At 44.1% G+C, this 27222-nt stretch overlaps 2 protein-coding genes across 8 annotated transcripts in view; both read left to right on the plus strand.

Moving 5' to 3' along the window:
* ZCCHC2 (zinc finger CCHC-type containing 2) overlaps positions 1-18120 on the plus strand; it is a 63100-nt gene extending 44980 nt beyond the window's left edge. For 4 of the 7 annotated variants that reach the window (XM_053572057.1, XM_053572058.1, XM_053572059.1 and 1 more), the window contains 3 exons: positions 3592-3720; positions 7635-9128; positions 10086-12152. In XM_053572057.1, the coding sequence (XP_053428032.1) occupies positions 3592-3720; positions 7635-9128; positions 10086-10153 (1691 nt within the window). In that variant the 3' untranslated portion in view covers positions 10154-12152. Of the gene's footprint in view, positions 1-3591; positions 3721-7634; positions 9129-10085; positions 12153-14481; positions 15398-15417 lie in introns of those variants that run through there. The other 3 variants (XR_008376046.1, XR_008376045.1, XM_053572060.1) reach the window with 3 other exon arrangements.
* Positions 1-27222, plus strand: part of TNFRSF11A (TNF receptor superfamily member 11a) — a 374190-nt gene that overhangs the window by 227201 nt on the left and 119767 nt on the right. The window lies entirely within an intron of this gene.

The raw sequence follows: 27222 nt of genomic DNA on the forward strand, positions 1-27222 counted from the left end.
ATTACTGCTTGCAAAAGAAGTTTGCAACTGTTCTTTCTTTTTTAGCCTCATATTTTTAGAGGAGAAGTATGGGAACTTTGATCAAAGACAGCTGTGGGTTTGAGTCTTGATTAAACTGTGTGTCACTGATTCATGTACAGAGGGTACCAAGAGAATGTAACATTTGGAGAAAGGAAAAAACTATTAAGATTATAATACTCAAGTCACTTTTCACTTCTGCAGTTACAAGTGATACAAGATACAGTATCAAGATAACAAACATTGCTGGTATATGTTGAGTATTACAATTTTAATACAGTTTTTTCCTTTCTTAAAATGTGTATGCATGTTTTGGCACCCTCTGTATATTTACATTTTGGGAGTATACCTATGAACAAAATATACTTTGTGTGGCTTGTCTCATTGGTGTCAAATGTTGCTCAGGTAAATGCTAATTCCAACTATTAAAACCCATCTGTTTATTATTTTCCTTTGTTCCAAGACTAAATTATCCTTTTATCACCCAGTAAATACAAGACATGTTTATGGGTTTTTTGTTTTTTTTTTCTGTTATAGAACATTACTTTACAATATGAAAGCTCATATTATAAAATGTACATACTATTATTGAAGCTGAAAATACCGAGTCCTTCTGATTAGTAGTTTTGATCTTTTAAATAGTGCATTCTAGCTGAAGATAAGTATTTACTTTTCATTTTATCCGTCTATTTTAACTTCTATTTTGAATGATAATATATTCCCAGAATTCAAAATTCCAAATGGGAACAGAGATCCCTCGCTGCCTCCCTCCGTGCTCCCTCCTGCCTGAGACAGTCAGCACTCTCAGTCATCTGTATTCTTTGTAACGTTTTTTCTTTTAAAACCCAAGCTTTACGTGTCTCCTCTAAAGAGAAGTGTGTATAACCTCATGTAGATCATTAAGATCACTATTCAGTTCATCACCCGTGTTTCTTCCAGCCCACTTTTCTGTTGCTGACTGTGGCACCAAAATGTTTAGGGGGAAATGAGGTGGCTGACCTCTCAGTTTGTTTTAAAAGATGTCGGATGATTTAAAGGTCTCCAACTTCCTTTCATATTCCAGATGGTAGTTGTAGTTCTGTCACCTGTGATTTATCTAAATAGTTCTTAACTCTGTAACAGACTTCAATTGTTTATAATTATCAATAATTAATGTTTTTATTGATAGAATAGCGGCTTATGTTTTAAGAGATTTGTCTTATGTATAAGACCTTTTATCACTTGAGACATGACAAAAAGTGAATAAAAGTTTGTATTTCCTTTTAAAAGAGCAATTTGTGGAGTATTCTTTGGCATAAGTTGTTAGGCTGCCATCATCTACACCTCCTGAATCAGATCACAGAATTTCTTTCTTTCCTTTTTTTTGTAGTCTTTCTTTGTCCCCCTGAGTAGAATGCTGTGGCATCATAGCTCACAGCAACCTCAAACTCTTGGGCTCAAGTGATCCCATTGCCTCAGCCTCCTGAGTAGCTAGGAGTACAGGTGCCCACCACAATGTCTGACTATTTTTAGGGGTCTCATTTGGGCTCAGGCTGGTCTTGAACTTGTGAACTCAAGCTATCTACCTGCTTCAGCCTCCTAGAGTGCTAGGATTATGGGCGTGAGCCACCATGCCTGCCCTGGATCACATAATTTCTTAAGTATAAAAGTTCTCAAGGCTCTATACAATTCTGAAACACTTCCTGAACCATCAAAAAGAGGATTACATTTGGCATAGAGTTAGATTTATGTATTTAATTCTTTGAAAGCTGCAATTTAATATATGGTCATTTGGTGATTAGAATATATATTAGGTAGTATAATGTAAAGAAAATAGTTTTGTAAATTATGCCACATGCAGAGGGAAAGCTGCATTTTTCTCCCATCATTTTCTGAGACTTGCTGTTAGAAATTTCAAAGACTTAAAATAGTTTCACTGAGTTTTAGTGAACATTACCCCAGTAGTTCCCTTTTAGCCCATTGTTTTCTGTTTTGAGCATATTCTGTTGATTCTCTTAACCCTTGGATTGTTCATTTTGTTATGTGCTGGTTGAAATATTTATAGTCAGGGTTTCTGTATAAGCTGCAGTTTATTAGTCCAACTTAATGCCCGTCTGCTTGGCCCCTCCGGCACACTAGCTGTGGGTGTCGAGTTGTGTGCCTTTCTTTAGTCATGTTGTGGCTGGTGATTCAGAGCCTATTCCTGTGTAAGTTACTCCAGATTACTTTTCTGTAAAATTATTACTTGGCCTTGTAACTCGTCTGCCACTTTCCTTAAAGCTCATGAGATTTTGCACAGTTTTCCCTTGGCAGGTTGACATTTTATTTATTACCCAGAAGGAATTAGCAACATCTGCATTTCTCATGACTTTATTCTTCTTTAGTATTCAACCAGCATTTGAGTGGCTGGGCTCATCTCGGTCATCTTTAACAATTTCAACACTGTTAGAAACTTATCCCCAAAAGACACAAAGTTAGTCAACTGAATTGCTCATTACACGTTGTGTTTTGTCTTGTATATAAATGATTAATAATGGTTAGTTTTTTTGATTCTACCAGGTTGCCATGGAAATGATTTACTCATCTATAGCTCCTTTTTTTTTTTCTTTGAGACAGAGTCTCAGTTTATCGCCCTTGGTAGAGTGCTGTGGCATCATAGCTCATAGCAACCTCCAACTCTTAGGCTCAAGTAATCCTCTTGCCTTAGCCTCCCGAGTAACTGGGACTATAGGCACCTGCCATAACATTTGGCTATTTTTAAAGGTGGGTCTCACTCTTGCTCAGACTGGTCTTGAGCCTGTGAGCTCAGGCTATCTACCTTCCTGGGCCTCCCAGAGTACTGGGATTACAGGCATGAGCCATGATGCCCGGCCCTTCATCTACAGTTCTTAAGAGCCTTCTGGAATCCCTTATATGGGGATTTCTACACCGTGAACATGTATGGGATGCTTGAAGTAAGGCAGAAGCTCTGCCAGTCGCCGGGTTTACAGAAGTGAATAGAGTAGTTTCCTAAGTCTGGGCCAGTATAGGAATGTCCAGTACTGTATACCCGAATAGTCTGTTCTGTGTGCCCAACACAGACACCTAGTTGATCATAGTGGGGATGACACCCCAGCCCCACGCACCTCGGTGTAGCTGTGGCCTTTGGGCAGAACTCAAAGGGTTAGTTGGAAAGAATTTTATTCTTTTAAATGTTCAAGCTAAGTAATTTTAACTGAATAAGCATTTTGGCAGTCCATTCTATACTTGAGTTTTCCTAAAGAAGGAATTTTTCAGTAAGCTTTGAGGTGTTAAAATACCTAGACTTAGAAAGTGCCTCAAAGTGATATTATTGGACAGGCCCCTACAAAGACCTTAACTCTTTTTTTTTTTTTTTTAAGTCAGTAAGATTGACTTGTTCTTCTGTGCCTTTGTCTTAAGAATCATTTATTTTCTATTAAAATCATGATTTAATAATGAACTTTCATCTAGATCAAAGATAGTTTTTCAGGTGTTGCAGAAAAACTGAAAAAAATTATAGTTACAACTAATTTCTAATGGTTCAATTTAGAAATTACTTAACAAGATTTTTTAAAATAGAGTTGTTATTTTTAGATGTGAATTTGGACATTGGATCTGGACATGACACATGTGGAGAAACATCTTCAGAGAGTTACAGTTCTCCGTCTAGTCCACGACATGATGGAAGAGAAAGTTTTGAAAGTGAAGAAGAAAAAGACAGAGGTTTGCTCTTTGGAAGGGGGTGTAGGGAGAGGTGGGCGGGAGGCGGAGGAGGGAAGCGTGCGGTTGTCCTCTCTTCAAATCAAAGTCAAACAAGGACTTTTATGTTCCTATAGATGCCATTACTGATTTTGAATTTAATTGGTATAAGGGCTTCTTACAGGGCATTGCCTAGGCAGCTCCGAGCAATATTGATTTTACAAACTTACTGCATATGAAATTAAACAGGAAGAAGACAGGATCATACCAAATACAGTTAGTACAGAAAGGTAGAAAGCGTGTGTGTTGGCAGATGGATATGTATTTATACTTTTATCAGTCTTCGTGATTGATCCTTTTATCATTATAAGATGCCCTTCTTTGTCTCCAGTAGTTAAGTTTTCTCTTAAATTCTGTTTTTCCTGGTAGTAATACAGGCATCCCAGCTCTTCTGCTTGCATGCTGATTTATTTTCTATCCTTTTATCTTAGTCTATACTGTATCTCTTCTAAGCAGCATAGAGTTTGGTTTTTATCCATTCTGCTGATCTCTGCCATTTGCCCGTTTTATATTTAATGTGATTACTGATAAGGCAGAATTTACATCTGCCATTCTGTTGTTTTCTGTACGTGTTACATCTTCAATTCTTTCTTCTTGAAGTTAGCCAGCAGTGAGAGCTTCGGGCCTTTTCAGATCTTCCTGGGAATGTTCACAGCCCTAGACGTGAGCATAGCCTTCTTGTTTCCAGGAATACATTGAAACTTTTCAGAGCCCACTGTAGACTTCTCATTCCCAAGATTTTCATCCTGGGTTTTGGTCAGCCTCTTGTTAGCCCCAGCTGGTAACACTGCCTCACACAGCCTCCTTTAAACTGTTGCGGCTGATCGGTTGTGGTAGGTGTCCTGGGGGTCAGAGGCAATAACGCAGTGAACTTGACCTACCAAAAGGGTCAAATAGTGACAAGATAGTGCCTTAGGACGGGGCTTTGGGGGAACTCCAAACCCATGTTTCTTCTAATGGCTGCCTTGGCTGCCAAGGAGTGGAGTGTGGCAGGGTAAGTGCCAGGAGGCTGTCTGTTCTCAAAGATGCAGCTGTTTTTCTTAAACACTCCCTGGATTGTGGTAAGCCTTATTTAATTTCCAGAGTTCTTAAAAAGTTAATTTTGACAGTTTTTGGTAGGGTTCTAATTGCTTTTAAGGAGGAGTGGATTATTAAAGGTCCTTATTACACCTTCTGATCTGATTGTGTATGTTGAATGGAGATGTTCTTAGCACATAACATCTGATTGGCGGCACTTTGGTTCTGAGGTGTACCCACGCTGGTGGGCACTATCATGTGATTGGGCTGCCTAGGGATGGGTAGATGTCCTTAGACTCCGTCATTTCAGTCACATGCACTTTCTTCCTGGGCAAGCCTGCTGCTCTCTAGGACTTTAGCTACAGTATTACTGGTCACATCTTTAGGAGCTGTGTGACAGTGTCACTGCGTCACGGATAGTGAAACTCAGTCTTGGATTCACAGCGTGCAGTGACTGCCCACCAGTTCTAGTCTGAGGCAAGTGCTGTACGTCTGCTCTGCAGTTTTCCTCACTGAAAGAGAAAAATAACTTCACAGAACTATTAAGAAGTTTAAATGAGAGAATTTTTGTACCTTACCCAGGTAGACAAGTTTCCGAGGAGGCTTCATCACACATGTTGTGCATGATTCTATAAGATGCCCAGAAGATTCTGTGGCTCTTTGGCTCACACTGCAGACTTGGCCCGGTTGTCAAAATGGTTAGATTAACTCTGTAGCGATGTTTGCTATTGTCAGACATCCTGATTTGGTGGCCTGTCTAGAGGAGCTTGCATGTTTCCAAATAGGCTCAGTTATTAAGTGACAAAAATGAACCTTTGCTAAATGAAAGAAGCACTTAGGGCTCTCTCAAACCAGAGAAAATATCCATTATGTTAGAGAGCTTTGATCATTTTTAGAATTCAGGGTGGATGAAAAGGCCACTTTGAGAAGCACATGGGTGGCTTTGCTGTGGTTCTGGATGGGATGTGATGGTGTTCTGTTTGGGACTTTATGCGTTCTGAAGTTGGTACAAAAAAGGGCAAGACCTCTCCGACCCGTCAGCTGTGTCTGAAGTATTCCTTTCTTCAGGAATACTATTTTGTTTTTAGTATTCGGTTTCAAAAATTATTAACACCTTAACCTTAAGCTGAATATAACCAATTCTTACATTAATAAATACAGATCTTTTAAGTACATGGTGCAATTTGGCATGTATTTTTGAGCAGAAAATTTTAAATGTAGACACTACATTTAATTGAATCATCTGTGTACACATCAATGCAGTATCAGTGTTTATGACATTTAAACATTGTGAATTAGGTTTTATCTTTTGCCACCTTTATACCATAAGTCAGGACATCTAGGAGATTGCTAGATTGAAGGTATTTCTGTATATCAGCGTAAGAATGATGCAGTCGTAGAAATAGGCCAGGCATAGTGGCTCAGGAGGCTGAGGTGGAAGGATTGCTGAGGCCAGGAATTTGAGACCAGCCTGGGCAATACAGCAAGGTCCCATCGCTACATAAAGTTTAAAAATTAGCTGAGCATAGTAGCTGTAGTCCCAGCTACTTAGGAGGCTAAGATCAAAGGATCACTTCAGTTTAACAGTTCCAGGCTGCAGTAGTGAGCTTATGATTACTCTGTTGCACTCCACTGTAAGGCAACAGAATGAGACCCTGTTGCTTTAAAAAAAAAATACGGCAGTAGAAACAAATCTATGTGCCATCTTGCTGTTTTGATTTTGAAGAAATAGCAACACTCATTATTTTCCTGCTTGTATTCTGGTATATTTGTTTTATGATCAGTAGAAGCTTTAAATTTTCTTTCCCTCATTGAAATATTTAGTAGTAAGAATAATGCATTCTAAAAAACTCCTTTTCATTCCCTACTTCCAGATATTTGAGTTAGTAGTGTCCTGATTGAGCTCTTTAAATTATATCATGTAATCATTTAACTGAGGTAAATAGAAGACCTGGATTTGACAATGCAGAATCTAAACCAAGTGGATTGCCTAAGATTTGTTAAGGTTAAAAGTAATACTTTCCTCACTAATAATAAAATAGTATTAAATCTGTTTTATACTGTGCTTCATTCAGTCTCTAAATCTTTTGGATTTCTTTGTTTATATCCCCATGTGGTTTTGTTTTGTTTTGAGACAGTTTCATTGCGTCACCCTCAGTAGAGTACTGTGGTGTCACAGCTCACAGCAATCCCAAACTCTTAGGTTAAGCGATTCTCTTGCCTCAGCCTCCCAGGTAGGTGGGACTACAGGCACCCGCCACAATGCCCGGCTATTTTTCTGTCGTAGTTGTCATTGTTGTTTGGTAGACCAAGGCTGGGCTCAAACCTGCCAGCTTCTGTGTATATGTCCCCCAGCCCTGGCCCTAACCACTAAGCTATGGGTGCCAAGCCATCTCCATGTTTTTTAAATGAGACGTGTATATAATGGTGATTCATTAAGAAGGTCAGCTGGGGCTGGGGACAGTGGCTCACACCTATAATCCCAGCCAAGGTGGATGGATTGCCTGAGCTCACGGGCTCAAGACCATTCTGAGCAAGAGTGAGACCCCATCTCTAAAAATAGCTGGGCGTTGTGGTGGGCATCTGTAGTCCTAGCTACTTGGGAGGCGGAGGCAAGAGATCGCTTAAGCCCAGGAGTTTGAGGTTGCTGTGAGCTATGATGCCATGGCACTCTACTGAGGGTGACAAAGTGAGAATCTGTCTCAAAAAAAAAAAAGGCAGCTTGGACAGTTTGGAAACATGATAGAGGGACACACCTTCCAAACTTCATAGTTAATTTTGGGTTTACTTAGATTCTACTTCTAGCAAGAAAGATGGGAGTTAGGCTTGTGTTAATATCTGTATTTGTGTGTTTCCTTTAGACACAGACAGCAATTCTGAGGATTCTGGGAATCCATCCACAACTCGGTTCACAGGTTATGGTTCTGTCAACCAGACTGTCACTGTCAAGCCACCTGTACAGATTGCTTCACTAGGAAACGAGAACGGAAGCCTTTTAGAAGACCCCTTAAACTCACCCAAGTATCAGCATATTTCCTTTATGCCAACTTTACACTGTGTCATGCACAACGGTGCCCAGAAGTCTGAAGTTGTCGTTCCTTCACCCAAATCTGCTGATGGTAAAACAATAGGGATGCTTGTTCCTAGCCCTGTTGCTATCTCTGCAATACGGGAGTCCACAAATTCAACCCCTGTTGGAATACTAGGGCCAACAGCTTCTACTGGAGAACTGGAAAAACACCTTGAATTACTGGCTTCCCCTTTACCTATTCCGTCAACCTTCCTTCCACATAGTAGTACTCCTGCTTTGCACCTAACATTTCAGCGGCTAAAATTGCCACCACCACAGGGATCGTCTGAGAGTTGCACGGTTAACATCCCTCAACAACCAGCCGGAAGTCTGAGCATCGGATCACCAAACACTGCCTTTATTCCTGTCCACAACCCAGGTAGTTTTCCAGGGTCACCTGTGGCTACCACGGACCCCATCACAAAGTCTGCATCTCAAGTGGTAGGACTAAATCAAATGGTGCCTCAAATTGAGGGAAACACAGGGACAGTCCCTCAGCCTACCAATGTGAAGGTAGTTCTTCCAGCAGCTGGCCTCTCAGCCGCACAGCCACCAGCTTCCTACACCTTACCAGGCTCGCCCCTCGCTGCTGGCGTGCTCCCCAGCCAGAACTCCAGCGTGCTCAACTCAGCAGCCCCTTCTCCCCAGCCGGCGAGCACGGGCCTCAGCCAGGCCCAGGCTGCTGTTCCTCCCGCGGTTCCTACCCACACCCCAGGCCCAGCCCCGAGCCCAAGCCCTGCTTTGACACACAGTACTGCACAGAGTGACAGCACGTCTTACATCAGTGCTGTGGGGAACACGAACGCTGGTGGGACAGTAGTACCACCGCAGCAGATGGGCGCAGGTCCATGTGGTTCTTGCGGGCGAAGGTGCAGCTGTGGGACCAATGGAAACCTTCAGCTAAACAGTTACTATTATCCTAATCCAATGCCCGGCCCAATGTACCGAGTCCCGTCGTTCTTTACCTTGCCGTCCATTTGCAATGGCAGCTACCTCAACCAAGCACATCAGAGCAATGGAAACCAACTTCCTTTTTTTCTGCCTCAGACTCCATATGCAAATGGACTGGTACATGACCCTGTCATGGGGAGCCAGGCCAGCTATGGCATGCAGCAGATGGCAGGGTTTGGGAGATTCTATCCTGTATACCCAGCACCTAACGTAGTTGCCAACAACAGTGGTTCGGGGCCCAAGAAGAATGGGAATGTCTCGTGTTACAATTGTGGTGTCAGCGGACACTATGCACAGGACTGTAAGCAGTCGTCCATGGAGGCCAATCAACAAGGTAATCACAATAACTCCCAGAGGACTTGTTTTTGAGTTCACTTGTTCCTTCTTCCTTTCCTTACTGATCATGGGATTCTGTTGTAGCAGAAAGATCTGTTTGTGTGTTCGTTTATGGATATTGTGTTTTCAGTGACAAATCATAAAATACAACCTAGTGTAGATCCAGGTCACACAGAGCACAAGGAAGTTCAGAGGAATTCAGTTACCGATTAAGGAATAAACTCTACAGGCACTTTTTAAGGAATGTAATGGGAATTTGCATTATTGTAACGATAAATCTCTTGCTTGAAGCACTTTTTTTAAAACTACAATTCTGTTTCATAGAATAAGCAAAATTTTTAAATATTGAAAACCTAGGAAGTAATCCAGGCATCCTGATACGTAAGGTTTATAGTAACTAGTTAGTTTATCTGTACATAACCAGCTGGCCTCATGCGCACACCCACTGCTATTCTTTTCCTTCCCAGCAAAAGTTGAAAAAACAAAAAAATTCCAAGATTTCTATTGCATTTTACAGGAACAAAATAGTGCACCACTGATTTGGCAGAGGGAAATTTGTACTAGGCTTAATACCACGACCACAAGAAAGAAGGACGTGCTCAGACGATAGGTGTGAGTGAGATGCCAAACGCACTGTCCACCGCTGACGGTGTCTTACACCTGCATTTGGCCTTTGTCATTCTGCCAGATCTTAGCAGGAAAACAAAAGTCTTGAATTGGGAGTATATTCACTTGGCATTCTTAAAAGAAAGTCAAGTTCAGTAGCTTTAGATTGAATGTAAAGCACAAACTTCATATTCCTTTTCCGAAGTTACTTGATTTGTCGTGTTGAAGTGGTACTATAGTGCTGAAGAAGGTGCCTTGTGAAGAGCATGCCCCTTTGCTATCTTGTAGTGGTTTGTGATGACGTTTCTTTGTAAGCGGTGACTTAGCAGTTCTGTCTTTCCCGTTTTAGGCACTTACAGACTGAGATACGCACCTCCCCTCCCCCCTTCTAACGATACGTTGGATTCTGCAGACTGAGACAAGTAAAGCTTGCCTACTTAACACACTCAAGTGTGGGGAGTCATGGGGTGTGGAGGGGAGGAAAGGAAAGGTATTTTGTTCGTTTCTTTGTCTATACATTTCCTAGATTTCTATGCAGTTGGGATTTTTCATTTCTCTTGTACCAATGTCCAAAACAAGAAAGAATGCCATGCTTTTGAGCCTCTAGTCTCCTGGTTCAACAACAGGCTTATATGTATGATACATGTAATTTAAACTTCCAAACTATCAAAAGGAAAATGTTGACGTGTGCTTTTTTTTTTTTTTTACACTGAATACTTGCTGTGTGCAATGTTTACTGAACTTTGAAACTGTGTATTTGACCTTTTTTTACAACACTGGTGACAGTCATATGGTTTTGAAAAAAAGAAACTTGGCTTCTTCCCCAGCTTTTCTCGCTTTCCCCTACACTACACCTTTCTCCCTGCCCCTCACTCTGTCTCTGGCAGGAGTGGCCAGCAGTGTTTGTATCCACACTTTCGTAAACTGCTCTGCATAGGAACCAAGGGCAAAATGTTTCACCTTAATCTTAAGGGAGAAATCAAGCTCCTGAAATAGTGTGTATTTGTGTAGTAAACAGCGTTACGTGAATACATATATGCAGTGCTTATTGTCCAAATGAAAATGAAAAGTAAGTGGAGGAGAGAGGAGGAAGTCAAACCATATGAAACTGAAAACATAGGACGTAGGAAATGGACAAAAAGCTCTTTCTTAAAAAAAAAAAAATCATACTTTTTTAGCCTGTTGCTTCAGAGAGACACAAAGTGAACACACTGGTGTGAATGTTGCTCTCCGTGTGCTTGTGTTTGTAGTGGAAGTCCACAGCCAATTTTACTTGTCTACCACCGTGTTGTGCTCAAAGAGACACTACCTGAGTGAAGATCACTTCCTTTCCTCTACCAACTGTTACAGTGTTATGTTGTGTTTAAACTGTGTACGGTTTCTTGCAATCCCATCAGAAGCTATGCGTTTCTACAAAAGGTCAGGTATTTTGTTCCTTAACCTGTCTCTCGTAGCAAAGTCACTTTTATAACAGTTTACCACTATGCTTGATTATAATGTGAAAGACTGAATTCTGAGTGTGTTAAGACGGTATTAATCATGTCAGTGTCATGTCACTAAGTTTAATGCTGCTGTTTTTAAAAAAAAAAAAAAGTTTTTTAAAGCCAATCTATGTACTAAATTGCTTCCAGGTAATTTTTGATTTCTTAAAGTGCACTGAGGTTATCTGGAAGACTGTGTGTATTTTTTGGTGACTGCTGCATTCAACAGCAATGGACAGCTACCACTGTCTGGTCACAGGTGAAGGGCTTGGGGGCTTTGCTTTTCCATTCCTCAGTACAGAACAGAAGAGATGGATTTTTGTCGTGTGGGGTAACGCTGGTATGCAGCAGAGGAACTTCAATATTTGGTCTTGGTTCAGAAGCCTAACAGATTGCTAGACAAAAGAAAAAACTTGAAAAAAAGAAGCTTAATTTAATGCTTCATGAGTAGCATTTATATTTATAGCACCAATGTACATTTTGAAACTTTCTTTCAGGGGTGGGAGTTATGGGCAAGGGGAAGGGTGGGTATGAAGGGGTAGATGAAAGCTTTAACTTAGAAAGAAAAAAAGTTCGAGTAAAGAAAATTATTTTGATTAAATATATTTTATTTGCTCTGGGTATTTTTGGACCACATTATTAAATTAATTGTTAAGCTGCAGTTAAGTTGTTCAAGTGAGAGTTTTGATAAGCCACATCTGGGCCGCATTGTGAATCACTTGCCAGTTGTACTTTATGGAGCTTACTTTATGATTTAAAATACTGTACTGTACATAGGAGGTATGTTACCTTCTCCTTATTTGTATGTTTACCATATACTTTGATATTTGAAATGTTATGTACTGGAAAGGCCACTTATATTTCTAGAACAGATTGGATTTTATGCAACCTTTTTTCCTTGAATTAACAGCAATAAAAAATGAAAAACAGCTTAAGAATTGTGCCTTATTACAAATTTCACAAAAGTGAAAGGACATCATACACTGCAATTTTTTTTTTTTTAAAGATCAACCCATTTCCTTTAACGTGAGCAGTTAATCCCAGAGTCATTTACCATCTGTACATTCTCCTGTTCCCCAAATGGGCTGACCACAGGTCTTCTGTGTGACCACTAGAAGGAGCCCGAACGTCAGTGTGCGTTGGGCACGCGCTGTGGCCTGCAGAGTGTGGTGTAAACGAGGTGGAGTCCTGGTCTCCCTGGAGCACAGAAGTGTTTCTGCATTAGGCCTGCCCCACCAAAAGTGGAAAGGACCGGATTACTGCTCAGACTTGTTAATGTGACTTCGTTAGCCAGGCATTATCTTAGTACAACGTCCAATGTCTTTTATTTCATGGAGAATTCTCTTCTGTAATGCAGACTCAAGGGAGAATTTTTACACAGTCAGTAATTTGTAAGAGACGGTTGGGGGGCCCGTAGATTGTCACCCTGCCATGTCCTTCCTGTGGTTCTGACCAGTCCTGGACAAAGAGGGGCTCGAGCCCTCAGGCCCGAGGTTATTGTCCGGAGCCATCTAGCAGGTGTTCCCTCTGAGTCCAGTCGAGTGGTGAGTTTGAAATGATTATAGATTTCCCTGATTATTTACAGGGCACCCACTTTCCTTTTTTGCCAACAAATACATACCTATAATGTAGCGTGTCTAAGTCGTGAGCCCAACTTGAAAATTAACTAGAACGTCTCCAGTGTGATTATTTGCGTTCCTGCCCTGTCTCATTTCTCTCCTTCCCCTGCTACACCAAGGTTACCACAACTGAAAAATTGTACTATTCTTTGTTTGTTTTGGTTTTCCTCACATCTGCCCTCAATATATAGTTTGTTTTTGCTTTTTCTGAGCTTTATAAAAAGGGTCCTTCAGTGCCTAGTTTTCTGTGACTGGCTCTGCTCCTCTGATTCCGTGGCCCCACAGTTTTCATGCTCACTACCTTATAGGGATGTGATTGTGTCAGGTAGAACATAGATAAATGTGTCAATGGACATTTAGGTGATTTTCATTTTTTTGGCTATTGCAAACAAGGTTGTTAGGAATGTTTTTGTACCATTTCTTTTTGTTTTTTGGCTACAAACAATTTGTTAGGAACATTCTGATTCGTGTGTACAAGAGGTCTCTCAGGTATTAATCGGGGAGTGCAATTGCTGGATCATAGGACTTACAAGTGTTTAGTTTTCCAAGACTGGCCATATTTTCCAAATGATTTACAATCACACCGGCAGTATATTAGGGATCCCTGAGTCTCCCCCGACTTCACCTTCCTGAGCTGGGCCAGGGGCACATGTGCAGCCTGGGTATTCGTTCAAGGCCCTGTGATGGAGGCGAGTCTGGAGAAGAGCCTCAGTGTGGGCAGGGAGGGTTGATGGTCACCCCAAGGGAAGGGGACACATGATAAGCAGGAAACGTCCCAGGAACAGAGATGACATCGGTGTGTGGTAAGAGAGGCAGATGGAGACAAACACAATCGTACTGGAGGGAACATTTTGGAAGAGGAGCTTTGTGGGTACAATAAATAGAATGGGGCCAGATGAGAGAATTTGGAGCTGATTGAAAAATCCGAAGTTTCCAAGTTCTAAATAGAAGGGAAACATGTTGACGATGGTACTTGAGGAAATCATTGGATGGTCTAGGAAAGCCAAAAAGTTGAGGAGAGGGTTAGGGTGAGGCCTGGACTACGTGTTGCCAGTCTCAGAGGAAGAACTGACTTGGTAACGCCCATTTAGAAAGTATTGCAAGAGACAAGTAGAAGGGACAGCAGAGCTCTGAGCTTCATTTTCTCTAGATGGAAGGTAACATTTTTATTTTAATTTGTGGCTCTGAGGATTAAATTTAATACATGGGAAAGAGCCAGCATAATGAAATCACATGGAGAAGGCACTCAAATTTTGTTAGTTGACTTCAATTTTATTGAGCAGGAGGACCGTGATACTGTTTTAAGAGATAGGGGAAATGTGAAAGAGAATGTGTTCATCTGGGAGTGAAGTGGGTGGTTCTTTAGGCTCATCAGGTGAAGATTAGTTAATTCTGCCCTGTCCACTGATCATAGACAAAGTATTCCTTTCCCTGGAGAGAAACCTAGTTGGAGGTTGCTATTAATGGTGGGGATGGACTTCGTAACATGCTGAGTTGGGTAGTCTGATCACTCAGTACCAGAGTTAAAATAAGTTTGTCACATAACAAATGCAGATTTCTGTAAGCACTGAAAATCAGATTTTTCTGAGGAGGTTCCAAGGAGATGAAAGCCCAGTGTAAAATATCTTTTTTCTTTTTTTAACAGGTAGCATCTAGTACTTAGGAGCAACATCCATATGAGCTTGGAAGACACCTTTTTTCAGTTCCGCATACTGATTACAAAAGCATTCTAAGGTTAAGGCAGTGAAGCCACATGGAGGCAAGCTGTGATAATAGCACAACCCCATAACCCTCCCACACTTTCATCTCAAAAGAATAAAGAAAAAAATGCTGACTCCCCTCCCCCACCCCACCAAAAGGGCTCACTTATTTTCAGAGAAATGAGTTTTGAGGTGTGAGGGATGAAGTGAGGAAACAGGGTGCTCTGACTTAAAACATGACACAACGTCTCTGCGTCTTCTGTGTCCCGAGTAGAATGAAGGGCTCTGGGGTCTGAAGGTTGGGCGGCAGATGTCACCTGGGGGCTGAGGGGGTGTTTGTACGATTTGCATAGAGGGCAGGCCATGGGGGAGAGCAACCTTGTCTTCTCCCAGGGATGCCCATTAACACACTGGCTTGCCCCAGTCTGGCTTCCTAAGGTCCATCAAGCATCCATACTTAAGCTATCACAGCTTGCAAATCGTAGCTGTTATGCCTGTTCTTGCAAAAATAACTTTTCTTTGCCATATCCCGGAGAAAAATTTACCTAGTTCTTAAATGCTGTCCTCTCTTGAAAATACAAGCCCACTAGACTGAAACATGAGTACACATCCCCTGAACTCTGTGTGTGCAAGAGTTTATGGATCTTGGCAGCACGGGGGATTGGAGCTTCCTTTTCCTGTTACAGAAAGAAGGGGTGTATCACACACTGGGACTGTAGGCCCTCCACGCAGTCACCCCCATCTGGGGTTGATTGCAGGCCGTGGTCACCGGAAGCTCATAATCCCAAGATCCCATTTTGCTTTTTGAACTTTGGGAGTGAACGGTGGGGTGAGGTGGGGGGTTGGGTGGTTCTTCATTGTTTTTCTTCTTCCTCTTGCAGCTCCAACTTGATCGGCTCTAAGGAGGCCTCAGCCAGCCTTTCACCAGAAGAAATGGCTGGTTGGAAAGCAGTGCCACCTGGTGGGAGATAAGGACAGTGCAAGCAAGCAGACGCTATTTCCTGCTGACCTAAATTAGAGAAAATTAAACGTAAGAGAGAAAACATTTGGGATTGTAAACCTGTGCCCAAAACCTTAAAGAATGCTGGCGGCTGGCTATAAAAGCAATTTGAGCAGTCTCTTCGTTCAGCCGTTGACATTTGAGTTTGTGTATAAACACCTTAAAGGCACAATGGTTCTTCACCGTTTCCTTTGCACTTCTCTGTTCATTTGGTCATCATGATTGTGAAAGGGATGGAACCTTCCCCCTCTGTTTTCTGTATTAGGAATTTGGGGTTCGGCAAGATTAAATGAGGAAGGCCAGGCCTCGACTTCGGCCTGCACCGTGTCCTGCCTCCCAGATGTGTCTGTGCTGAACCACGTGCAGTGGCTTTTACAAACTGTAAGGGGAGAGGAACCCACAGACTAACAACCATGTGGCCCCTGGATTCCTAAGAGGGCTGGACCTGGTTGTGGGCACACCTGGAACGCAAGCCACGTCCTAGCTTGTCGGGATGTCTCTTTTCTGTGTCTCTCTTGTAGGATTTAAAGACGTGGAATGGGAAAATTTCCAGAGATAGGAAACCTCAGGACTTTTAGAACTAAGTATTAAATATTTGCCTATCTCAGATAAATTCAAGCAGTATCAACGTCTGCTAATACAGAAGGTTTTAAACTCATGGGCACACTGAGTTTTGCTTCGCAAAGATTTTTGTTATCCTTGTATCTCAAGTTGAATATAAAGTGGATATTCCGTTTTTAAGACTTCAGAAATTAAGGAATGAACGGATGAACAGACAGGGCAAGTAACTGCTGGTATTTTCAAAGCTGTGATATTTGCAAGTTGGTTGTCCCCTTCTACTAGCCACGCCCCACAAAACACTCCTAAGGCTAAGAATCCGGATGGAAATAATAGCAATCATCCTCACACCACTGAATAGGGCTGAGTGCTAAGAAAACCACCAGGCTACCTAGTAAGTCAGTGCTTGCTCTTTGCTAGCACGTTGGAGTTAAGTCCTGTTTGTTACATGGGAACTCAGTTGTGCCTTGGACACTCTCATAAAAACCAACCTGCTGGCCAGGCCTTACTAATCCTGGCTTTGTTCTCAGCACTCACCACACAGATGACCTTTCTCAGGCTGCTTTGCAGAAGGAAGGTAACACTCACTTTGTAGACCAGTTCGCAGGATTAAACCTGGCAAAATACACAAAGCACTCACCGTCTGGCACATAGTAGGCTTCCAGTAAATTTGCAGTGGTGGCTAACAACCCTTGAATGCCTGGAGTAGGCCAGACACAGGCATTTCCGCCTCACAACAAACTCGTGAGGTCAGTTCTCTGCCCCATTTTACAGTTAGGGAATTCAAGGGGCACAGGGTAAGAGTCAGTGTCTAAAGCAGGGGTCCTCAGACTGCGGCCCATGGGCCACATGAGGCGGTGGGATTGTATTTGTTCTCATTTTGTTTTTTTACTTCAAAATAAGGTATGTGCAGTGTGCATAGGAATTTGTTCATAGTTTTTTTTTTTTTAAACTATAGTCCGGCTCTCCAATGGTCTGAGGGACAGTGAATTGGCCCCTTGTTTAAAAAGTTTGAGGACCCCTGGAAAGACACAGAGCAAGTGAGTGACCAAGTGCCTGGGCAGTGTGGCTTCGGGGCATGGCTGGACACCTCCTTGTGCCTGTCCTTCAGGTGTGTCAGTGCAAGTACAGACAGCCCTGGGCTGGGGTCAGGAAGGTGGGACTCAGGCTCTGCCTAAAACATGCTGTCACCTTGAGCAACTAGTCCTTTCTAGACCTTTCTTTTTTGTCGGAAAGCTACGTGAATGGTCAGTAAATGGTGGTAAGAGATTGAACTCAGTGATCTCATGTTCCTTTCCGTTCCAAAATTTTGACTTGAAGCTTGCTTTTTCACTTTCAGTGATTTACCAAGGTTTACACATCTTTCTGGTTTACTGTTTTGAAGTCTTTATTTGGTGTAGGTCAGGAACACAAACCTCAACTGTCACAATGTGGTTGTGAGATGGGAGAATGTTCTCAGGTCCCCAGGGAAAAGCTGGGAGGAAGGACAGATGTCTGCCGGCCTGTCCCCAGGGGGCAGCACCAGTGCAGGGCTGGCTGCATTTCTGCCGCCTCCATCCACGTTTCTAGGCTCCTCTCTTCTCGTGTCTATAAAGCTGCCATTTTCAGGGACTTTTTAGCCAAAAGATAAAGCTACGGGACTAAGTCTCATGCCAGATGATAGGAGGTTAAGCCTAGCTCTGGGATTGGCCACATGAACCAAGGGTTGGCAAATTACGGCCCACAGGCCGAGAATGCTTTCTCCATCTTTAATTGGTTGAAAAAATATTTTTAGTGACACATGAAAATGATATGAAATTCATACTTCAGTGTCTACAAATAAAGTTTATTGGAACATGGCTACTGTCCTTCCTTTACGTCTTGTCGGCGGCTGTGATAGAAATCATGTAACCCTCACAGCTCAAAATATTTACTGCCCTGTTAGCGTAAAAGCCTGCTGACCCCTGACGTTTACCAACCTTATCCAAATAAAGTTGCACTTTGGATTATCTTTAAAGTCCTAATGTTCTCTAAAGAGGAATTTGCACCCTCGTTTTTGGCGCTGTTTTCTTAGCACACTAAAGAGAAGTCAGTCCTTGCACACAGACAGACACTGGCTGGGAGCTCAGGGAGGGGTGGAGGATGCCCAGCTGACTTCAGTGGAGTGACACGCCGTGGACCACAGGGAGTGGAGAGATGGGTTCTGCCTGCCGAGAACTGAAGGAGGATTTTTCCAAGGACATGTTGTAGTTGGGCCAAGAAGGAACAAGTGTGACTTCCCTTAGTGAAGACATGAGACATAGTGGAGAAAACAACATAAACAAAGGTGTATTTCAGAAAGGTAGCTCCTGGGGGACGAGTTGGGTAGGGAGAGAGGAGATGGCAGGGCAGCCAGAGCAGGGCTGGGAGACGGAGGGGCGCGGGCTGGGAGACGGAGGGGGTGGGTCTGAGGGAAGCGTGGGTCTCTGCTCACTGGGATGGTTTTGTGGCACTTGAATGACATGTGGCCAGCCAGTGGTTCTCAGTGTTGTCCTGGGTTACTTGCAATAGAGTCCTGGGCTCAAGTGAAAATACAGGATTCCTTGGACTCTCCCTCCCCCAAACACATTCCTGCCAAGTGGAAGTTTACAGAGAAAGCAGAGCCATCAGAGAAGGCTGAGAGAATTAAGAGACCTTGGAGAAGATCAGGAGAAGTGCCCTGAAGATGATAAATAACAGATTTCAGGGACGAACTGGCAGTTACCATCACAGGGGTAGAAATAAGGAATCAGTCAGCAATGTCCGCCGAGACTTTAGGAAGCTGATTACTGGAGAGCTGGTGGGGAGGGCCAGGCAGGGGGAAGGGGGTGAGGAGTTGTGCTTGGTTGGAAGAATGTCCTGTGGCCTCATTCTTTCTGGGAGAAGGGGGGTAGGGTGGGCACGGTCTGCAACTGGTGCTTGGAACAGGGAACGGAGCACTGAGGCTCAGGGCCAAGGCTGGGGGTCGTCTGAGCAGAGACCAGATATTTGAGGGGCAGCCAATCACAGCACAGTTTAGAGACCACTTTTTCCCTAATGATGCCCTCAAGCCAGGGCAAGAGAAGGAGGGTCAGGTTTATCTGGGGTGGAGATTTGTGGATTCCCTGAAAGGGTTTTGTGATTTCACTGTCCTTGCTAATCCAACTACCTATTGCCAGCTCTTACCTCCCCTTTTTAGTCACTCCTAACAGGCCCATTACCTTCTCTCCTACAAGCTGGAATGAGAGCCTGAAGTCAGCACCCCGCATGCCTGCAGTGCCCAGTGACTCTGGGCCTTGTCCCAAGGGTCCTGCTGCCACTAGGCCACTGGTTTTTGTGCCAGTTTCCATGGCACCATTCCCAGATCAAATGGGAAAAGGACTTGTCCCAGAAGACCCAAACCTTGTCCTTGAGTCACTGATCTCTGATAACTCTAATTGGTCACGCCAGAGACAAGAGAGTTTCCCGGGCCCACCGGAGGGGTTTTCCTACACAAACTGTGTGTGCGTGAGGCCACAAGCCAAACTCAACACTCCAGTAGTAGAGGCGTACAGAAAGCTGCCTTTGGACTTGACCACCTCGGACTATGGAAGTATGAAAAGGTAAGTGGCTGAAATTTGCCTGTTAGTGGCTGGGGGTGAGGGAGGGAGTTTGCTGAACGTAGGAGCATAAAGTCTTGGACAAGCAACTTAGCAAGCATTTCACAAGGATCGATTAACAAGTGATATTATGGTTCAACTTTGTTTAACTTTAGTTGCTAAATTTTTCGAACAGAACTATGATGTAGGCTTGGTGCCTGTAGCTCAGTGGCTTGGGCGCCGGCCACAAGCACCGGAGCTGGCGGATTCAAATCCAGCCCAGGCCTGCCAAACAACAATGACAACTACAACCAAAAAGTAGCCGGGTGTTGTGGTGGACACCTATAGTCCCAGCTCCTTGGGAGGCTGAGGCAAGAGAATCGCTTAAGCCCAAGAGCTGGAGGTTGCTGTGAGCTGTGATGCCACGGCACTGTACCAAGGGCGACACAAGGAGACTGTCTAAAAAAAAAAAATTATAATGTAAAGGTGATTAGCATAGACGGAGTTCAAATCCCAAAGCCGTCCCTTACCTACTGGCCCACACAGCAGCTCCCTTCCCCCTAGATAAAGGAGACAGCGGTGTCCACCCCGTAGCTTTGTGTGAGGGTTGGTAAAACACAGCATCTAAATGTGGTGCCTAGCATACAAGGAGCAAGAACATAATGTTATATATCCTTTTAAACCGTTTTCTTATTCAAAACCTGCCTTCTTATTTTAGAGCCTCTCAAAATTAGAAATGTTTCCCTTCTCTGGATTAGATGTTGCATTCTTGGGTGTTAGCTATTTTTATTTTACATATTCATAGTCATCCTATACATGTATTTTGACTCTCATTTTTATAGTTGATGAGCTAGTAGATACTTCATTACTAACTAAAGTTCATAGTTCATCGAGATTACTCTTTGGTGTATAGTTCTGTGGGTTTGGACAAATGAGTGATGACTTATATCTTCCACTACAGTATCATACAGAATAGCTTCCCTTCCTTAGAAATCCTCTGTGCTGGGCGGTGCCTGTGGCTCAAGGAGTAGGGCACGGGCCCCATATGCCCAGGGTGGCAGGTTCAAGCCCAGCCCCAGCCAAAAGCTGCAACAACCACAAAAAAAAAAAAAAAAAAAAAGAAATCCTCTGTGCTCTGCCTGTTCCTCCCTCCCTCCCCTGTGCCCCTCATGACCACTGATATTTTACTGACTCCACAGTTTTGCTTTTTCCAGAATGTTGTATACATAGTTGGAATCACACAGTATGTAGCCTTTTCACATTGGCTGCTTCTGCTCAGCAGTATGCACTCAGGCTTCCTCTGTGTCTTTTCATAGGTCAATCGCTCGTTTCTTTCTTTGCCAAGTAATATCCCATTGCATGGATGTGTCATGGCTCCTTCATCCATTTGCCTGTTGAGGGACATCTTGATTTTGGCAGTTATGAATAAAGGCACTATTTGTGTGCAGGTGTTCGGCTCATTTAGGTAAATACCAAGAACTACCATTGTTGGTTCATATGGTCAGAGTATGTTTAATTGTATAAGAAATTGCCAAACTATCTTCTGACGTAACTATCCCATTTTTGCCTTCCTACCAGCAATACGTGAGAGTTCCTGTTGCTCCACATCCTTACCAGCATTTGGTGGTGTCAGTGTTTTGGACTGTAACCATTCTAATAGGCGTGTAGTGGTATCATTGTTGTTTTAATTAGCAATTCCCTGCTGAAGTATTATCTTGAACATCTTTTCATATGCTTATTCGCCATCTTCTTAAGCAAGGTGTCCAAAAATCTTTTGCTGATTATTTAACTAGGTTGGCTGCTTTTTTATTGTTCAGTTTTAAGAATTCCTCATATATTTTGGATATCGATCCATTATGGGATTTACATTTTGCAAATACAGTACATTGTCCCAGTTTGTGACTTGTATTTTCATTCTCTTAATGCTTTTTTTTTTTTTTTTTTTTGAAACAGAGCCTCAAGCTGTCACCCTGGGTAGAGTGCCATGGCATCACAGCTCACAGCAACCTCCAACTCCTGGGCTTAAGCGATTCTCCTGCCTCTGCCTCCCAAGTAGCTTGGACTACAGGTGCCCGTCATAACACCCGGCTATTTTTTTTTTTTGGTTGCAGCTGTCATTTTTGTTTTGTGGGCCCGGGCTGGATTTGAACCCACCAGCTCAGGTGTATGTGGCTAGTGCCTTAGCTGCTTGAGCCACAGGTACCGAGCCTAATGCTTTAATTTGTTGCAATGAAACTGAAACTTGAGGACACCATGGGACAGAAACCAGTCATAGAGGTTTACTTTTTCTTTATTCTCATCAGATGCAAGGTCAAGCAGTGTCCAGTGGTACTCCCTGGTGCCTTCAGCAGCAACGTGCCAAAGGTGGGACATCTGAGCTGACGCAGCTCGCTCGGCAGAGTGGGTGGACCCTGGGGACTTCCCCAAAGGGATAACTGAGGCACTGTCTGAAGGCTGGGCCAGTACTGACCTGCCCTGCCCAGGGGGCAGAAATTACAGGACTTGCCCTTATAACTTTGACCTTATCTGGGACACAAAGGACTGAGCTCCTCAATGTATTTACAGCATATTAGAAGAACAAGTACCATGTTTCCAAACCTAGAGGCTTTAAGCAGGGATTGCAGGTGTTGCCTGTCCCCTCTCCGCCACCCAGTACACATGTGCCTCCCTTCTAGAAGGCACACACAGACCTTCACAGAGCCTTGGCAGAACAACAGACAACAGTACCAGGCTATTAATCCTGTCTGCTTCCCATAGGATGGAAAATCATTACATGGCAGTGGAGAGGAAGTTCAGCCCACAGAGGGCTTTTCCTGTGGGTCTCCAGAAAGAACACTTCTCGCATCCTAACTGCCTCCTGATAATGCCATGACGTGATGCTTCAGAAGAGCTAAGTATCTTCTCAGGAGTTCAATAGTAAAATATGCCTGTTTCTGGCTATATTAGAAAAGGTGACCAACGAGCAAGTAAATTATCCTAGAGTTTCTCTGACCTCAGTGAAAGTAACAGCAAAGTGGTGAAGACTTCCAGGAAACCTGTGACATGCTGAATGCCTGGGGTGGGCCTGAGAGTGTGCATTTTATAAGTTCCCAGGCCATGCAGATACACGTGAAGTTAAAGCACAAACTTCAGAGGCCTAAAAAATCTGCGTTTAGATTTTGACTTTGCTGCCTTTGGGCAAATATTTAAATACCTTAATTCTCATCTGCAAACTGGGAATAATTATAGGGTTGTGGAAAAAAAGAATCAATCCATGCTTTATAACATATTCAAAAGATCTAAATGTAAAAACAAAAACTATAAATTATAGGGGAAAAATCCCAGAAAGAAATTTTGTGACCTTGGGTTAAGCAAAGATTTCTTAGAAATCTTTGTGCTATACTGAAAGCACAGTCCATTAGAAAACAAATTAATACATTGGACTTGATCAGAACTTAAAATTCTGTTTTCTGAAAAACACTGTTAAAAAAAGTAAAAAGACAAGTCATAGAGAAAATGTTTGCACATCATATATTTGATAAAAGACTTGAATCTAGAATAAAGAACATCATATAATAAAACAATTCAAAAAGTGGGCAAAAGATCTGAACAATTCAGGGAAGGTAAGTGTCAAGTCCATGAAAAGGTGATGCAGGAAACACAAGTTAAAACCACAATGAGATACCACTACACACCTATTACAAAAAGACCACACTATGTATTAGCTAGTGTGTGAAGCAACTGCAACTCTGAGCTTCAGATGGGAATGTAAAATGATACACCCGCTTTGGAAAAGATTGTCAGTTTCCTAACAGGTTAAACATACACTATGATCTGGCCAGTCTGCTTTTAAGAATTTACCCATGAGAAATGAATGCATATGTCTATGCAAAGATTTGTACAAGAATGTTGATAACAGCTTCATTTGTGTTAGGCAAAAAGGGAAAACAACTCTGATCTCCATCAAGACATAAAACTGTGGTCTACAAATGGAACAATGGAATACCACTCAGCAATAAAAAGGATGAGACACACAGCAACATGGGTGAATCTCCGAAATAATTTTGCTGAGTGAAAGAAACCAGGTCCCCTCCCGCCCCCCCCCCCCAAATTAGTACAGACATGATTTCATTTGTATAAAAGTCCAGACAATATGAACAGTATAATGCCCGGAAGCAGATCATTGGATGTCTGGATGGGTTGAGAACAGAAATGAAGGAATTACAAAGAGGCACAAGACAACCTTCGGATGTGATAGACGTGTATCTTGATTGTGGTAGTGGTTTCACAGGTATATAAATCAGACATCAAATTCTACACTTTATGTGCATACCTCAAACTTTAAAAATTGAAATAAAATTGAAAATTCAGTTGTGGTAGCCATATTTCAAGCTCTCAATGGCTACGAGCCACTAGTGGCTGCCCCACTGGATACCAGAAGGAGACAATGCTCCCTCAGAGCAGAGGGTGCTGTTGAGCAGTGCTGGTCCCAACACGAAATGTCCTGTTCCAGGCTGGCAGAGAAGTCTAATAAATTATTATTATGGCCAAAGTGCATGCTGGCCCTCTTGTCTACAGAGCTGAATGGATGTAGGTGGGGAGGGACGCCTGGCAAGCAATCGTTGGCCGTCAGGACAGTCCACAGGTGCATGCCTGTGACTTCAGTTGGACCTTTGGGAACGTGGGTACTTTCCTTTCTTCTGGCAGCCCTGAGTGTTCTATTCAGGGTGAGGGTTCTGGGGTCTTCAGCCTATGTCCTGCACTCTTCAGTGGCCAGGTGAAGCCAGGAGGTCCCCTTCTCAGAATGACGTGTTTAAATGTACCAAGTCACATAAATGGACTTACAGAGAACTCCCCTAGTGTTAAAATGCAGTTTGGTCCCCAGAACCTGGCAGTCTGGGACCACGGGTGTAACTGGACGAGGCCCCTCCTTGAACCTACTTTGATAACTTGGCGATTCTCACTTCAGATTCCAGAGTCCAATAGAACAAGGAGTATGATTTTCCCCGAAATCAGTCATTTTGGGGAGGAATCAAGGGTCTGAGACAACACCAGGACGGCGAAGAAAAGCAGAGCCACCTGGCTCTCCCCAGCTGTGCCCGCAGGCGCAGCCAGTATTGTGGCCAAGTGCGCCATCCAGCGCCCCTCTCCCCAAATATATGCTATATATTTTTAAATTACTTATTCAATAAAAATGTGTTGGAGTCTAGCCCTCCGCGCTGCTCTGGTGCAAGACTGTCACATCCAACCTCACCTGAGACCTGGGGTCATGCTGGGTTCGACTGGAGGAATATGGCGGGGCGGGCCTGGTACTGACTCGGGGTCCCTTCAAAGAGCCTCCAAGTGGGTCTCTCGGGGGACCCCGCTTGCTTTCTCGTCCGGAGCCCCTCGCCCAAACTGTGATCCGGCGGGCTCCGCTGCCCCATCCCGGCTCCCCGAGCACCCCGGAGCTCCGCGGCCGCCCCAGAGCCGTTTGCGCAAAGACTGGGTCGGGCGGGACCTCTCCCCGCGGGACCGACCTGCTGGCTGGGGGTGCGGGGAGAGGTCGTCCCGGCGACCACCCGCGACATCGGTCTTCCAGGCTGTCGTGGAAACTCCTCTTCGAGTCTCCAAACCACTTCTGAGAACAGTAGAGACGCCCAGATTTCACCCGGCGCGTCGCACTCAAGGGGTGTGGGAACCCCCTGGGACCCACGGCCGAGGACCTCTGGGGAGACGCGGCGACGGCCCGCCCCACCCGGGAAGGGCCACCAGGCCGGGGAGGGAGGCTCCAGCCCCTGCCGCCGCTCGGACGACCCAGGCCCCGGCGCGGGCTCGTGTCCGCCGGGCTCGCCCCAAAATGCGCTAGCGAGTGAGGCGAAGGCGCAGGCTCCTCTGGGCACCACCCAGCCTCTGCTGCGTCCAGCCGACGGCGGTCTGGAAGAAGGAGAGAAAGGGTTCTGTCAAAGGTTAAGATAGACCTTCCAGCGCCTTCTAAACCCCCAGAAAGTGGTGGCCTAGAAATTGCTCTTTCGCTCCCAGCGCCTCAACTGGAAAGGGTCTTGGAGCCCAGGCTGGCAGGGAAGGCCAGGAATCTCCTTTCTCTTTGCACGTCTGCTCCTTCCTTTCTGCATCCGCCGCTCCGACCCCCAGGGTGCTAATCTATTTGCCACCAAACCGGATTCTTCCAGAACTGTGTAGAGGGGTAGAGGTGAGGTGGGGGTTCCTTGTTTGCAAGGTGAGCAGGGCCTGGTTTCTAACAAGTGCTTCCTAAAGATGAAATAAATGAAGTGGGGACCATTGCAGCCCGTGGTTCCTTTTTGTACCCCTCTTATAAAGAAATGCTGTTATGTCAGGGACATTGTAAGGACCACAGCCCTGATCAGAAGAGATCATAAGTCCGGGGATCTGTCGGCTGTGGATTTCCTCTCTGAGCCAAGAAAGGGATCTTCAAGGCCACGAACGTCCTTATAACAAGCTTATAGGAAAGGCAAGAAGCACCATTCTGAAAGCAAAACGGCTTCCTTTATTTCATTTATTTATTTTATTTTATTTTTTTAGACAGATTCTGACTATGTCGCCCTCGGTAGAGTGCTGTGGCATCACAGCTCACAGCAACCTCCAACTCCTGGGCTTAAGCGGTTCTCCTGCCTCAGCCTCCCAAGTAGCTGGGACTGCGGGCGCTGGCACAAGTCCTATTTTTTGATTGTAGTTGTCATGGTTTTTGGCAGGCTGGGACTGGGTTGGAACCCGATAGCTCCGGTGTATGTGGCTGGCGCCCTAGCCACTGAGCTACAGGCGCTGAGCCCGTTTATTTATTTTTTAAATATTACGTGTAAAACACGAGGGCACACTCACCAACAATATTTTTAAAAATAAAGTTAAAATCCCTGGTCCCCCTCCCTCAGTCTTAATTCCCTCCTCAGGGATGGCCATTGTGAGTTTGATGTGCACCCAGCTTCCTGTCACTGCCCCCCTCCCCCACTTCCACCTGCAGGCCTTGGTGCTTATATAACATCCCTTCCACCCGGAATGCCTCTCCCTTCCTTTTCTTTTTTGCCTGTGGCTCAGTGAGTAGGGTGCCGGCCCCATATGCCGAGGGTGGCAGGTTCAAACCCAGCCCCGGCCGAACTGCAACCAAAAAATAGCCGGACGTTGTGGCGGGCGCCTGTAGTCCCAGCTGCTCCGGAGGCTGAGGCAGGAGAATCGCTGAAGCCCAAGAGCTGGAGGTTGCTGTGAGTCCTGTGACATCATGGCACTCTACTGAAGGTGGTAAAGTGAGACTCTGTCTCTACAAAAAAAAAAAAAAGGAAAGGGGTGATTTATTTGTTAGAAAGTATAACATTCGTGTAGTAAAGTACACATGCCTGAAGTGTGCAGTGAATTTTTACATCATCTTTTACATTATAGCATACTCAGCCAGGTCAAGATGCTGTCTTCAGCAGGCTCTGGTGGGCTTCTTTTTTTATTTTTATTTTTTGCAGTTTTTGGCTGGGGCAGGGTTTGAACCCGCCACCTCCAGTATATGGGGTCAGCGCCGTACTCCTTGAGCCACTATCCTGCTAGCTCTCACCTTGGATTCTTTTGTCTGCTCAGGTAAGTTTCTAGCATTTTAC

The sequence above is a fragment of the Nycticebus coucang genome, chromosome 19 (assembly GCF_027406575.1).
Source record: "Nycticebus coucang isolate mNycCou1 chromosome 19, mNycCou1.pri, whole genome shotgun sequence".
Taxonomy (NCBI): Eukaryota; Metazoa; Chordata; class Mammalia; order Primates; family Lorisidae; genus Nycticebus; species Nycticebus coucang.